This window comes from Oncorhynchus mykiss, chromosome 18, assembly GCF_057628025.1.
Source record: "Oncorhynchus mykiss isolate SJ-2025 chromosome 18, ASM5762802v1, whole genome shotgun sequence".
Classification (NCBI taxonomy): domain Eukaryota; kingdom Metazoa; phylum Chordata; class Actinopteri; order Salmoniformes; family Salmonidae; genus Oncorhynchus; species Oncorhynchus mykiss.
The window spans coordinates 53,234,697-53,250,844 of NC_143039.1; the positions used below are offsets into that span (position 1 = coordinate 53,234,697).

The 16,148-nt window shown below is 45.0% G+C and overlaps 1 protein-coding gene across 1 annotated transcript in view; it reads left to right on the forward strand.

The window, feature by feature from the left end:
• The window catches only part of LOC110496362 (synaptic vesicle glycoprotein 2A), a 30,291-nt gene extending 14,718 nt beyond the window's left edge, over positions 1 to 15,573 (forward strand). Inside the window, exons 4-13 of the mRNA XM_021572219.3 lie at positions 1,781 to 1,932; positions 2,084 to 2,217; positions 9,238 to 9,327; positions 9,626 to 9,733; positions 10,002 to 10,090; positions 10,366 to 10,530; positions 10,710 to 10,843; positions 11,107 to 11,310; positions 11,527 to 11,686; positions 11,866 to 15,573. Of these exons, the coding sequence (XP_021427894.2) occupies positions 1,781 to 1,932; positions 2,084 to 2,217; positions 9,238 to 9,327; positions 9,626 to 9,733; positions 10,002 to 10,090; positions 10,366 to 10,530; positions 10,710 to 10,843; positions 11,107 to 11,310; positions 11,527 to 11,686; positions 11,866 to 12,049 (1,420 nt within the window). The 3' untranslated portion in view covers positions 12,050 to 15,573. The remainder of the gene's footprint in view (positions 1 to 1,780; positions 1,933 to 2,083; positions 2,218 to 9,237; positions 9,328 to 9,625; positions 9,734 to 10,001; positions 10,091 to 10,365; positions 10,531 to 10,709; positions 10,844 to 11,106; positions 11,311 to 11,526; positions 11,687 to 11,865) is intronic.
• Positions 15,574 to 16,148: the final 575 nt, after the last annotated feature.

Consider the following 16,148-nt stretch of genomic DNA (forward strand, 5'->3'; position numbering starts at 1 on the left):
GCAGGTGGGCTTAATAGCTTTTTTATAGTTATATAGTAGAGATATACAGTGGGGAGAACAAGTATTTGATACACTGCCGATTTTGCAGGTTTTCCTACTTACAAAGCATGTAATTTTTTATCATAGGTACACTTCAACTGTGAGAGACAGAATTAAAACAAAAATCCAGAAAATCACATTGTATGATTTTTAAGTAATTAATTTGCATTTTATTGCATGACATAAGTATTTGATCACCTACCAACCAGTAAGAATTCCAGCTCTCACAGACCTGTTAGTTTTTCTTTAAGAATCCCTCCTGTTCTCCATTCATTACCTGTATTAACTGCACTTGTTTGAACCCGTTACCTGTATATAAAACACCTGTCCACACACTCAATCAAACAGACACCAACCTCTCCACAATGGCCAATACCAGAGCTGTGTAAGGACATCAGGGATACAATTGTAGACCTGCACAAGGCTGGGATGGGCTACAGGACAATAGGCAAGCAGCTTGGTGAGAAGGCAACAACTGTTGGCGCAATTATTGGAAAATGGAAGAAGTTCAAGATGACGGTCAATCACCCTCGGTCTGGGTCTCCATGCAAGATCTCACCTCGTGGGGTATCTATGATCATGAGGAAGGTGAGGGATCAGCCCAGAATGACACGGAAGGACCTGGTCAATGACCTGAAGAGAGCTGGGACCACAGTCTCAAAGAAAACCATTAGTAACACACTACGCCATCATGGATTAAAATCCTGCAGTGCAATGAAGGTCCCCCTGCTCAAGCCAGCGCATGTCCAGGCCCATCTGAAGTTTGCCAATGACCATCTGGATGATCCAGAGGAGGAATGGGAGAAGGTCATGTAGTCGGATGAGACAAAAATAGAGCTTTTTGGTCTAAACTCCACTCACCGTGTTTGGAGGAAGAAGAAAGATGAGTACAACCCCAAGAACACCATCCCAACCGTGAAGCATGGAGGTGGAAACATCATTCTTTGGGGATGCTTTTCTGCAAAGGGGTCAGGACGACTGCACCGTATTTAGGGGAGGATGGATGGGGCCATGTATCGCGAGATCTTGGCCAACAACTTCCTTCCCTCAGTAAGAGCATTGAAGATGGGTCGTGGCTAAGTCTTCCAGCATGACAACGACCCGAAACACACAGCCAGGGCAACTATGGAGTGGCTCCGTAAGAAGGTCCTGGAGTGGCCTTGCGAATTGCCCAGCGACAGCACCAAAACCTGAAGGATCTGGAGAAGGTCTGTATGGAGGAGTGGGCCAAAATCCCTGCTGCAGTGTGTGCAAACCTGGTCAAGAACTACAGGAAACGTATGATCTCTGTAATTGCAAACAAAGGTTTCTGTACCAAATATTAAGTTCTGCTTTTCTGATGTATCAAATACTTATGTCATGCAATAAAATGCAAATTAATTACTTAAAATCATACAATGTGATATTCTGGATTTTTGTTTTAGATTCCGTCTCTCACAGTTGAAGTGTACCTATGATAAAAATTACAGACCTCTACATACTTTGTAAGTAGGAAAACCTGCAAAATCGGCAGTGTATCAAATACTTGTTCTCCCCACAGTATATGTTTTTTTGCTTTAATGCTAAGAAGGACATTTCATCCAAAGAGCACCCTCACAGAAGCCAAGTAGCACCCCTACTACCAAGTATTCTCCCCAAGTTTGATTTCATTTACAGATTTTCCAAAAAGATTAAACAGGAACAGGATTAGAAAGTCCAGCTCAACTTCCAGTGGTTTGTTTCTCTGTGTTAATCCTTACAGGATCGGTGGTTCCATCCCCATTGTGTTCTCCTACTACTCAGAGTTTCTGGCCCAGGAGAAACGTGGGGAGCACCTCAGTTGGCTCTGCATGTTCTGGATGATTGGTGGCATCTATGCCTCAGCTATGGCATGGGCCATCATCCCACACTATGGTGAGTAGCCTATGGCGGGAATTCAATCATCACGGATATTGTCCCAAAAGTGCTCAAAATGCCTTACCACAAAGTTGTATCTAGGGATTACGCAGGTTTATACGGTTTGTGCTTTGTCCCATTTCTCTCTCTCTGCTTCCTCTCCTCCCAGGCTGGAGTTTCCAGATGGGCTCTGCGTACCAGTTCCACAGCTGGCGTGTGTTCGTCCTGGTGTGTGCATTTCCCTCTGTTGCGGCTATTGCTTCTCTCACCACCATGCCAGAAAGCCCGCGCTTCTTCTTAGAGGTAAGCAGGGATCACTTTCTCCATTTAGAAGCAGTTTAACCAATTCTAACCTCAATCACTTGAAGCCATATACAGTTGAAGTCGGAAGTTTACATACACCTTAGCCAAGTACATTTAAACTCAGTTTTTCACAATTCCTGACATTTAATCCGAGTAAAAATTCCCTGCCTTAGGTCACTTAGGATCTCCACTTTATTTTAAGAATGTGAAATGTCAGAATAATAGTAGAGAGAATGATTTATCTCAACTTTTATTTCTTTCTTCACATTCCCAGTGGGTCAGAAGTTTACAAACACTCAATTAGTATTTGGTAGCCTTGCCTTTAAATTGTTTAACTTGGATCAAACGTGTCGGGTAGCCTTCCACAAGCTTCCCACAATAAATTGGGTGAATTTTGGCCCATTCCTCCTGACAGAGCTGGTGTAACTGAGTCAAGTTTGTAGGCCTCCTTGCTCGCACACGCCATTCAGTTCTGCCCACAAATTGTCTATAGGATTGAGGTCAGTGCTTTGTGATGGCCACTCCAATATTTGACTTTGTTGTCCTTAAGCCATTTTCCCACAACTTTGGAAGTATGCTTGGGGTCATTGTCCATTTGGAAGACCCATTTGCAACCAAGCTTTAACTTCCTTTCCTGACTGATGTCTTGAGATGTTGCTTCAATATATCCACATACTTGTCCAGCCTCATGTTGCCATCTATTTTGTGAATTGCACCAGTCTCTCCTGCAGCAAAGCACCCCCACAACATGATGCTGCCACCCCCGTGCTTCACGGTTGGGATGGTGTTCTTCGGCTTGCAAGCCTCCCCCTTTTTCCTCCAAACATAATGATGGTCTTATCCTCCAAACATAATGATGGTCTTTATGGCCAAACAGTTCTATTTTTGTTTCATCAGACCAGAGGACATTTCTGTCTGTAAACAATTGTTGGAAAAATGGCTTGTGTCATGCACAAAGTAGATGTCCTAACCGACTTGCCAAAACTATAGTTTCTTAACAAGAAATTTGTGGAGTGGTTGAAAAACAAGTTTTAATGTCTCCAACCTAAGTGTATGTAAACTTCCGACTTCAACTGTATGTATGCATAACTGGTACCATAGAATCTATCTGGAAGGAATGGGATGCGTGGGATAAAGTGCCTTCAGAAAGTATTCACAAGCCCTTGACATGATTTTGTTGTGTTACAAGGTGGGATTAAAATGGATTTAATTGTATTTTTTTGTAAATGAGCTACACAAAATATTCTGTAATGTCAAAGTGGAAGAAAAATACTAACATTTAAAAAAACTAAATGAACATTAAAACAATAGTATATCTTGATTACGTAAGTATTCAACCCCCTAAGAAAATACATTTGGCAGCAATACCTTTGGCAGCGATTACAGCTGCAACTATTTCTGGGTAAGTCTCTAAGAGCTTGCACACCTGGATTGTACAATATTTGCACATTTATCTTAAAAAAATTATTGGCTGTTGATTTGTCAAGTTGGTTGTTGATCACTGCTAGATGGCCATTTTCAAGTCTTGTGTAACGGCGTTCTTCGTTTGTTGAAAGAGAGGACCGAAATGCAGCGTGGTGGTTACTCATGTTCTTTAATGAATGAATGACGATACATGAAATAACTAAATGAATACGAAAACAACAAACGGAACGTGAAACCTAATACAGCCTATCTGGTGAACACTACACAAAGACAGGAACAATCACCCACAAACACACAGTGAAACCCAGGCTACCTAAGTATGATTCTCAATCAGAGACAACTAATGACACCTGCCTCTGATTGAGAACCATACTAGGCCGAAAACATAGAACTGCCCCAAAACATAGAAAAACAAACAGACTGCCCACCCAACTCACGCCCTGACCATACTAAATAAATACAAAACAAAGGAAATAGAGGTCAGAACGTGACAGTACCCCCCCCCCCAAAGGTGCGGACTCCGGCCGCAATACCTTGACCTATAGGGGAGGGTCTGGGTGGGCGTCTGTCCGCGGTGGCGGCTCTGGCGCGGGACGCGGACCCCACTTCGCCATTGTCTTAGTCCGCCTTATTGTCCGCCTCCGTGGCTTACTCACCATGCCCACCCCTCTCAATGACCCCACTGGACAGAGGGGCTGCTTGGGACAGAGGGGCAGCTTCTCGGGACAGAGGGACAGCTGCTCGGGACAGAGGGACAGCTGCTCGGGACAGAGGGACAGCTGCTCGGGACAGAGGGACAGCTGCTCGGGACAGAGGGGCAGCTGCTCCGGGCGGAGGGGCTCTAGCGGCCCCTGGCTGACTGGCGGCACTGGCGGCCCCTGGCTGACTGGCGGCCCCTGGCTGACTGGCGGCACTGGCGGCCCCTGGTTGACTGGCGGCGCTGGCGCTGGGCTGACTGGCGGCACTGGCGGCCCCTGGTTGACTGGCGGCACTGGCGGCCCCTGGCTGACGGGCGGCACTGGCGGCCCCTGGCTGACGGGCGGCACTGGCGGCTCCTGGCTGACGGGCGGCACTGGCGGCTCCTGGCTGACGGGCGGCATTGGCGGCTCCTGGCTGACGGGCGGCACTGGCGGCGCTGGGCAGACGGGCGGCACTGGCGGCGCTGGGCAGACGGGCGGCACTGGCGGCGCTGGGCAGACGGGCGGCACTGGCGGCGCTGGGCAGACGGGCGGCGCTGGCGGCGTTGGGCAGACGGGAGGCGCTGGCGCTGGGCAGACGGGCGGCACTGGCGGCGCTGGGCAGACGGGCGGCGCTGGCGGCGTCGAGCAGACGGGCGGCGCTGGCGCTGGGCAGACGGGAAGCTCAGATGGCGCTGGGCAGACGGGAAGCTCCGGCAACGCTGGGCTGAGTAGCTCTCCTAGCGCCGAACAGGCGGGAGACTCCGGCAGCGCTGGAGAGGAGGGAGCCCCTGCAAGGATGGGCCGGAGAGACAGCCTGGTACGGGGAGCTGCCACCGGAGGGCTGGTGCGTGGAGGTGGTGACGGATAGACCGGGCCGTGCAGGCGCACTGGAGCTCTTGAGCACCGAGCCTGCCCAACCTTACCCGGTTGAATGGTCCCGGTCGCCCTGCCAGTACGGCGAGGTGGAATAGCCCGCACTGGGCTATGCAGGCGAACCGGGGACACCGTGCGCAAGGCTGGTGCCATGTAAGCCGGCCCAAGGAGACGCACTGGAGACCAGATGCGTAGAGCCGGCTTCATGGCACTTGGCTCGATGCCCACTCTAGCCCGGCCGATACGCGGAGCTGGAATGTACCGCACCGGGCTGTGCACCCGCACTGGGGACACCGTGCGCTCCACAGCATAACACGGTGCCTGCCCGGTCTCTCTAGCCCCCCGGTAACCACAGGAAGTTGGCTCAGGTCTCCTACCTGGCGTAGCCATACTCCCTGTTAGCCCCCCCCCAATACATTTTTGGGGCTGACTACCGGGCTTCCATCCACGACGCCGCGCTGCCTCCTCATACCAGCGCCTCTCCGCTTTCGCCGCCTCCAGTTCTTCTTTGGGACGGCGATATTCTCCTGGCTGAGCCCAGGGTCCTCTTCCGTCTAATTCCTCCTCCCATGTCCATACCTCCTCGCGCTGCTCCTGCTGCTGCTTTTTCCGTTGCCCATTACCACACCGCTTGGTCCTGTTGTGGTTGGTGGGTGATTCTGTAACGGCGTTCTTCGTTTGTTGAAAGAGAGGACCGAAATGCAGCGTGGTGGTTACTCATGTTCTTTAATGAATGAATGACGATACATGAAATAACTAAATGAATACGAAAACAACAAACGGAACGTGAAACCTAATACAGCCTATCTGGTGAACACTACACAAAGACAGGAACAATCACCCACAAACACACAGTGAAACCCAGGCTACCTAAGTATGATTCTCAATCAGAGACAACTAATGACACCTGCCTCTGATTGAGAACCATACTAGGCCGAAAACATAGAACTGCCCCAAAACATAGAAAAACAAACATAGACTGCCCACCCAACTCACGCCCTGACCATACTAAATAAATACAAAACAAAGGAAATAGAGGTCAGAACGTGACATCTTGCCATAGATGCCGGGGTGGCAGGTAGTCTAGTGGTTAGAGCGTTGGGCTAGTAACCGAAAGGTTGCAAGATTGAATCCCCGAGCTGACAATGTAAAAATCTGTCATTCTGCCCCTGAATATGTCCGTCATTGAAAATAAGAATTTGTTCTTAAGGGACTTCCCTAGTAAAATAAAAAATGTTATAGATTTTGAAGACAATTTAAGTCAAAACTGTAACTAGGCCACTCAGGAACAATGTCATCTTGGTAAGGAACTACAGTGTATATTTGGCCGTGTGTTTTAGGTTATTGTCCTGTTGAAAGGTGAATTTGTCTCCCAGTGTTTGTTGGACAGCAGACTGAAAGCAGTTTTTCCTCTAGGATTTTGCCTGTTTCTGTTTATTCTGAAAAAAACTCCCTAGTTCTTGCCAATGACAAGCATACCGGTAACATGATGCAGCCACCACAATGCTTGAAAAATATGACGCTTTGTATTCAGGACACAAAGTTAATCGCTTTGCCACATTTTTTTGCAATATTATTTTAGTGCCTTGTTGCAAACATTCTGTACAGGCTTCCTTCTTTTCACTCTGTCAATTAGGTTAGTATTGTGGAGTAACTACAATTGTAAGGATCTATGTGTAGCTGGTGCAGAGGAGTCAGGCGGAGGACAGCAGAGATGAGTAAAAAAAAAGTAACTTTACTCAGTCATCAAAATAGAAGAGAATTACCAAGCCCACAAATACGGACCACAATACAACAAACAATCACTCACAACCAAACATGGGGAACAGAGGGTTAAATAATAAACAGGTAATTGGGTGAGTGAAACCAGGTGTGTAAGACAAAACAAGTGGAAAATTAAAAGTGGATTGGCGGGGGCTAGAAGGCCAGTGACGTCGACCGCCGAATGCCTCCTGAACAAGGAGAGGGACCGACAATACCCCCCCCCCCCCCCCCCCCTTGACACGCAGCTCCAGCAGCGCACCGACACCGACCTCTGGGATGACCCGGAGGACGAGGCGCAGGGTGATCCGGGTGGAGACGGTGGAAATCCTGCAGCAACGAAGGGTCTAAGACGTCCTCCACCGGCACCCAGCATCTCTCCTCCGGACCGTACCCCTCCCACTCCACTAGGTACTGAAGGCCCCTCGCCCGACGCCTCGAGTCCAGGATGGCTCGAACAGCATACGCCGGGGCCCCCTTGATGTCCAGAGGGGGCGGAGGGACCTCCCGCACCTCAGCTTCCTGGAGTGGACCAGCCACCACCGGCCTGAGGAGAGACACATGGAACGAGGGATTAATACGGTAATCTGGGGGAAGCTATAACCTATAGCATACCTCGTTCCTCTGGACTTTGAATGGCCCCACACACTGCGGACCCAGCTTCCGGCAGTGCAGCGGAGGTGCAGGTTCCGGGTCGAGAGCCAGACCCGATCCCCTGGTGCGAAAACCGGGGCCTCACTGCGGTGACGGTCGGCGCTTGCCTTCTGTTGCAGGTGCACATGGGCGGCGTCCCAGGTCTCCTCCGAGCGCTTAAACCATTTGTCCACCACAGGAACTTCAATCTGGCTCTGATGCCACGGTGCCAGAACTGGCTGATACACCAGTATGCACTGGAAAGGAGAGAGGTTATTGGAGGAGTGGCGGAGTGAGTTTTGAGCCATCTCTGCCCAGGGGATGAACGCTGCCCACTCCCCCGGCCGGTCCTGGCAATATGACCGCAGAAACCTACCCACATCCTTGTTTACTCTCTCCACCTGCCTGTTACTCCATAACAATGGAGTTGAATATTTATTGACTCAAGACATTTAAGCTTTAACATTTTTATTAATTTGTAAAAATTTCGAAAAATATAATTCCACCTCGACATTATGGGGTATTGTGTGTAGACCAGTGAACAGAAATCTCAATATAATCCATTTTAAATTCAGGCTGTAACTAGGGATGCACCGATATGACATTTTTGTCCGAAACCGATATCAAATATTTTCCTTGCCAAAAAACAAAACTATACCGATAATCGATATTTAACATTTTAGCTGCCTGTTAAGCATTCTAGTACAGTTAAATAGTTGAAACACACACAAACACACACACACACACACACACAGGTAGCGGTCCTTGTACCTAGCATCGAACATGGGTGTGCATCGAACATGGTGGCGACACTGTAGAGGCTAAGAGAGAATTCCACCGAATTGCTTGTTCACAGCCTCTGTGAGAGTACATTTCCAAGTTAACCCGACGGTCTGTGTTGGCATTTTTGTGGTATGAGAACCAGCACATTCTTGAGCATGTAATACGGCTTTCCTCAGTACGAAATCGTTGTCGACCCACTGTGCTGTCAGATGCTCATTGGGCTGACATCGCTGGTCCAAATATCAGTCGTGAAGCTAATAGCAGTTACGCCCATAACAAGTAGCTTGTGGATGCGAGTTTCAACAAGATTGTGTAACTCTGGTAGGGCAACATCTAAAAAATAGCGCCTACTTGGTAGTGTGTACCAGTGCTCGAACCAGTCGGCAAAAGCCAACATCATCCACGACAGAGAACGGTTGATTGTCAAGGGCAATGATTTTTTAGCTAATATCGTCCGATTCTGATATCCTTACCGATATATCATGCGTCCCTAGTTGTAGCACAACAAAATATTGAAAAAGTCAAGGGGTGTTCATACTTTCTGAAGGCACTGTATGTCATTACCTGAGTTGACTATTGAACAGCAGTAAATATTGCAGATAATACCCTTAAAGGTTCAAACTGGGATCTTGTGAATTTAGTATTTTCAATTCTTCAGATTCTTCAGATTGATTGTTGAGTTTAGCACAACTGTCTTACTCTGGTAGCATAAACCTAAATATAAGCTTTTAGTACAAATTCATGGAAATTAAGGCACATTACAGTATACCCTTAGACACTTCACACAGACATAATGTATCGCAATACTCGTAATGTGTTTCAACTGTAAGTGTTTTTGATGAACTATGCGATCATTTCCCAACAGAACGGAAAACACGACGAAGGCTGGATGATTCTGAAACAAGTTCACGACACCAACATGAGAGCAAAGGGGCACCCAGAGAAGGTGTTTTCTGTGAGTATTTCTGAGACACACATACATGTAAAGTCTTTGAATCTAAGGGTTCTTCAGCAAAACGTGTTTATGAAGTTGTAGTCTCCTGTCCCAGCTGTTTGTTATTGTGTAACCACGTCCCCAGCCTGGGAGTGTCTGATGTTGTCTGCTGCGTGGCCTAGACCTGCTATGTTTTAGTTTTTTACCACTCCAAACGAGACGTTCCCTCACGGGAAAATCTAATTTCATCGAATCTAATCTAATGTATACATGTACTGCACACAAACGAGTTGAAGATGGAAGGTCTTGTTTTTCCCAGGTCACCACCATCAAGACTGTAAAGCAGATGGACGAGCTGGTGGACATGGGAGGAGACATATCAACTTTGCGACGCTATAAATTGAAGCTGGCCAGCCTATTCCACCAGGTAAGAGTCATGTTAAGATCCCTATAAAGGTATGAGAATATGGTTATTTTCTGTGTATATCTTTTATATTTCATACAGAATATGTTCATTTGTGACTGCATACACCGTTTAGCAGATGCTTTTATACAAAATGACCAAAGCCCAATTTATGCTTAGGTTAAAAAAGAGAATTGTGCAATGTGTTTTATAGTGGGTTTTTACGTTTTTAAACCGTGTCAGCAGTAAAACCTAGATGCATATTTGAGTTATTCTCTGTGGGTTGCTATAGGTGCGGAGTAACTTCTTGGCCATCTTCAATCCAGAATACAGAAGGACCACGTTCATGATGATGGCTGTCTGGTTTACCATGTCGTTCAGGTAGCAGAACCAGGGCCATAGACCAGGACCATAGTGGTTATCAGCGGCCTGGGCACAAACCGCTTCTTGTTTTGTTCAATCAAAAAGCTCAAGAAATGTTTTGTCATATCAAATCTAAAAAGATTCCAAAAAAATGGTGGCTCCTGCCGTCTTAACTTACCGGAGCATTGATATTATTAAGGTTTATACTTATCTCAACTGGTTTCAACATAATGAAGAAACGTAATCATGTTTGTTTGGTTAAGCCACATTTTTGTCTTTTGCTTCTCCCCCAGCTACTATGGGCTGACAGTGTGGTTCCCTGACATGATCAAGTACATCCAGAAGCAGGACTATGCCTCGCGCACCAAGTTCTTCTCCAAGGAGCGAGTGGAGCATGTCACTTTTAACTTCACCTTGGAGAACCAAGTGCACCGCCAAGGACAGTACTTCAACGACAAGTCAGTCCAGTCCTCATGATATTACACAGAACTTTCTGAATTTGCAAAATGTTCTTTTTAAATCGGGAGTGGTAAACTGTGCTGGTCTTAATTTTGCAACTATCCAATGGACACTAACTGTTAGTCGACTCTAATACAACCGCTAAATACGTCTTTCTTACTTTTACATTGTCCACAAGGTTCATCAACCTTAAGATGAAGTCCATGGTGTTTGAGGACTCTTTGTTTGAGGAGTGCTACTTTGAGGACATCACCTCGAGCAGAAGCTTCTTCAGAAACTGCACCTTCATCTCAACCCTCTTTTACAATACAGGTAAAGTGTCTCCCAAAACAAGAAGCATAAACAATATAAAGTGGAGCTTACACTAGTTATGAGCCCAGTCCATGCCTAGATGTTCTGTATTATGTAATTCTGTATTATGTTTCATGTTTTGTGATGGACCCCAGGAAGAGTAGCTGCTGCTTTTGTAACAGCTAATGGGGATACAAATAAAATACCTAATACCATTGAACTGGGCAGTATCCTACCCTTGGACCCTTCTTGACACCACTCTTAACTTTCTTTTCTCTTGACAGACTTGTTCCAGAACAGAATCATCAACAGCAAACTGGTAAACAGCACCTTCCTACACAACAAGGAAGGCTGTCTGCTGGACTTCACTGATGACAACAACGCCTACATGATCTACTTTGTCAGTTTCCTGGGCACATTGGCCGTGTTACCCGGCAACATTGTGTCAGCTCTGCTGATGGACAAAATTGGACGTCTGAGGATGCTGGGTATGTCACGCCTTCATTAATGTGTTTTTAATGCTCTATACAAGATTTAAAGAATATGTGCATATTTTGAGATTATACATCTGGTGATACATTAATTATGCCCCCCCTTCCTACACCACAGTACTTCATGAGTATCCGACTACAGAAAGGTCCCTAATCTTTGTCTGATCTTTTTCACCCTCTTTCTCTTCCCCCTCAATCTCTTTTCCTACACAGCGGGATCAAGTGTCATATCTTGTGTCAGCTGTTTCTTCCTGTCATTCGGCAGTACCGAGTCGGGAATGATCGCCCTTTTATGTCTCTTTGGCGGCATCAGCATAGCTTCCTGGAATGCCCTGGATGTGTTGACTGTGGAACTGTACCCCTCGGATAAAAGGCAAGTGGAGCTACCTCACATTTTGAAAGTGTTACAGCTCCTTAATTCTTGCACAGTGAATAAAGGTGTATTTTATAACAAACGTCTGTATTGAAAAGATATTGAAGTTTTCATGTTAAGTTTTAAGAAGTGACCCTGTCAGAAGTGCTGACAATTTCCATTGTTTTCTCTTTTTTTAGGACCACTGCATTTGGCTTCTTAAATGCCCTTTGCAAGTTGGCTGCTGTCCTGGGCATAAGCATCTTCCAGTCATTTGTAGGCATCACCAAAGCTGTGCCCATCTTGTTCGCTGCGGGTGCACTCGCTGCCGGGAGTTTCCTAGCACTAAAGCTGCCTGAAACACGGGGCCAGGTGCTGCAGTAGCACAATTCACCACCAGAAGGCAGCAGAGTGTAGCTTCAGTGTAGCTTCAGTAGCCACATTACAACCAGAGCCCAACCAACCGTACAATCTCAGCCTTTAGCAATCCAATGTTGCTCATTAAACACTAAAAAACAGACTGTCATCAACAGTGTCACAACAGTCCCAGATTACTGAGAAAATATGACGATAGCATCAGACTTAAAATGCAGATGTGACCCATATAGCCAGCACAGACTAGCTGGCATCTTGACCACAGCATAAAATAGCACATTGGGTTTGCTTCTCAGAGATTAGGCAGATTAGACAGAATGAAATCCTGCCAACAAAGGTATACATTTATAAACCACTGCCAAAGGATACAAAGATACTGCTTGATAGCTACAATGCCTAATGGGGATACTTCCCAACAAAAGAGATCAAACATCCATACACCCTCAATTCATCATAGCACCCATATCTGACCCTAATACCAAATAATATGAGGTTAAAGATGCCCTCCAACAGATTTCCACATGAAAATGGCTTTCACTGTAACTTAGCTTTCCACTGAATTTACATATCTTAATGGCTTCCTCTGAAAGAGAATATTGCAGACAATATTTCCCTTACCAGGTGACATGCACCAAGCTCCCTGCATCAAAATAATGATATAGATTATGTGTTCAAACTTGGCATTGAAACGAGTTATTTTATCATATAGAAAATGGACTTGTACATGTGTGTTGAAGATATATTGCAAGAAAAGAAATAATGACAGGACAAATAACTGGTAAATATTTAAGTTTATTCATTGATGGTAATTCGAAGGGATCGGTTTTGTTGATATGCACAGAAAGAAAATGACAATGTATGTTTGTCCACATCACATTTACATCAAGCAGTGAAATATATGCCTAAATAGCTATATGTTGTGTGCGTATTAGGGAGAAAGATGGAGAAAGTGTTGCATCCTTCTGTATGTTTTTGTCATTGGTTCAATGAGACTTCTGAGGAGCCTATTCATGTACATTGATCTCCAATGATAAAGTGCATCATTATGGTTCTGTAAAGATATTGGAAAAACAGACAAAGATGAGTAAATAAGATGAGAACCTATTTAACACATCAGTGGAGATATCCTTTCATTTTGAAAGGCTAGAATATTGTTGCTTTCAATGCGTTAACGAGTCCAGCGTTACAGCTCATGCTTCCTGCGTCTCACATAGGGGTCTTATGCTCACTCTTCATCAGCATGTTTGACATTCCAGTTAGCTACGGCCAACATGTGCCCTCTGCTGTCTCTGAAGGACATTACACCTAGGGGGACCAAAGTCAGTCGGTTCAGTCGTTAAACGATGCAGTATTAATGAAGCACAAATGATTCCATATACACTGTTACTAAGCACATTGTCCTTCGGTCATGCAGCTCATGGGAATAGAACCATAGCAACTAGTCACTCACAGATTAATTAGAAGGGCTCAATTAAATCCAAATTGTGTTGTGTTTTTCCACAGTACTATAAAACACAATTTTCTCTGTGATATGAAATGTTCAAGTTATTGTGTCCACCGTCCCCCCCCCGTCCCCCCCCCCTCGAAAAATCCCCTCAAAGGTAGATAGATGCCTACAGTTTTCAGAATAACATGTGCGCAAGGGTATGTACATTGGCAAGGCAGGCTTGGTTGAATCTAGCCCTATGTCTTTATTGATTATTATGTGCTTTCCTGTCACCGTGTCCACGCCATCCCTTCTAATCTTTGTGTCACAAGTGTGGTGACAATCAGTGAGAGAGCTGATCTCGCCATTGCTCAACTGTAGTGTGAGTGTGATATCGGACTGCAGGGCTATTGGGCTTGTTGAATGTGTAGCCTGCGGGATTTCTCTGTTGCTGTGTGCTTGGTACAATTGAGTGTCTGATGTAGTGCTGGATTTTATTTATTAGAATCAGATCTCTTTAGTGTTGCATATGTCTGTATATGACATCTATTGTTATTTGTGTTTACCCATAACTGACAAATGTGTGTGTTTGAGTGAGTTTGCAAAAGATACTTGTAAAAATAATGTGTTCATGTTTGAGAGTGTAGATTGAATTTGTAATCTCTGTTGTGCTCTCTCTCTCTCTCTCTCTCTCTCTCTCTCTCTCTCTCTCTCTCTCTCTCTCTCTCTCTCTCTCTCTCTCTCTCTCTCTCTCTCTGTGTTTGGGTGTGCGTGTGTGGGTGGGTGTGGTTGTGTGTGTGTGAGAGTGAATGTGTGTGTGCGAGTGCCAAATATTTTTCTACTTCTGTTCTGGTGTTTTAATCCCAAAGAACGAGCACAGGTCAATAGGGGCCAATATAAAATATCTATGAACTAAAATACTAATACAATAGATATCTAGATCAATGTGATGTTCTTTATAGTGTCAGCCTTGGGCACTCCTTTGCTGATTAGGTCTCCGCCAAACAAATGTTTGCCCCTGAAAACAGACATTTTGTCTCTGTAATTGCCTGACAGGTCGCATGGTAATCATAACATTTGTTCAAAGTAAATTCAAATGAAAATGTGTTAGCAATTGCAGAGTGGTTTTGGGAAGTGTCAAAATCCCAGCCATTCTCCCTTTAGATAGATGCTTGTTGTTTCCAGCATAAGAATCTGGACCCAAGTATTAGACCCATCAACCTTTAAACCTTTCTCTGTTCATATCTCTTTCAAATCAAAGGTCCGTGTGGCAGGCTTGTGAAAGTAGCCCTCACAGTAAACAGGATGTTAAGCATGCTTGTGGTGTCTGATCTCTTTGGCTGCCCTGTATGTTTGTCCAAAGCAGGAGCTGCTTTTGTATTGCTGTCTTATGGTGACACTTTGGGTCTTTGTGTAACAGTATCAGTTCTATGATTGCTTCTGATCAGAGTGGGATGACTTGGTGCAAGTTTACTCTGCGTCTTTTTTAAAGCAAAACATTTCTGGTGATCCTGTTACCTTCTTTGAAATGGTTGTACTTCTCTCTGCTTTCAGTGGGGGTTCAAGTTCCAAGGAGAGCAGAAACCAAAGCAATAAAAGGGACATATTTCTTAGTGAATAGGCACAAGTAAGTAGGTATTTCAAAAGGGCCGCCGTGTTTACGCCAAAAGAGCGCCCTTAGTCTATTAAAGCTCATGTCCACTTAAGATGAAACTGCCGTTATTGAAATGTGACTTAAACATCAACGTGCTATCATTGTACTGTGTGTAGAAACTGTAGATTGTTTGTACGTATGAGTGTAAAATATGTGGACATGAAAAGATCAAGGAAAACACTTTGACAATACTATCAACATGACAGAACACTGTATGAACACTGTATGTTGTTTTTGTTTTGTAAATTACATATATTGAAAAAAATACGTGAATATATTCTTCAGTAATCGCTCCCATGGGATGCTGAGAATATTTTACAGTGATGCTGACCAGGTGCTGTGTGTATTTATTTTATGTGAGAATTGTTACTTATGCTGGGATTCACACTTGTGGACCATTTGTCTATCCAGTTCTATGAAGAAAATAAATTACTACTATGGATATAAAACAAAGTCCTTTCCCCCTATTGTATGGTTTTTGATAAGGACATATTTTGTGTGTGTGTGCGCGTGACCATAGGAATCAACAATGTTGAATTCTGCTCTAAGATTTGTAACAAACACAAGGCCTCATACACATCACTGTACCTTCTATCAGTTAGCAGGAAGGACATCCTTAACCGTAAGGCAACAGAGTCACTATTACATGCTTGTCTCTAAGGCCATTTTAAGGCAGCTACCAATATATTGAAGTGCTTTACCTTCCCTACAGAGTCATGGTCATTACCATCTGAGATCACAGAACTGCATTTTACATACTGTTCCCAACACAAGAACTGAGTTTGGTAAGAGTGCTTTTTGATTTGCTGCCCCATCATCTTGGAACACTTTGTAGAAGTGCTTATAACTAGATCATTTTATTCTGATTGGTGATTTTAGATCCTGTTTGGATGGCTGCTGACCACAGATTGCACATGTTTATAATCTCTTATGCACTTTGTGCTGTTCTTCCATTCTGTTCATTATGGTGTTTATGTTGTGTTGTGTCTCATGTGTAACTAACTATATGCATGTTGCATTCTTGGCCA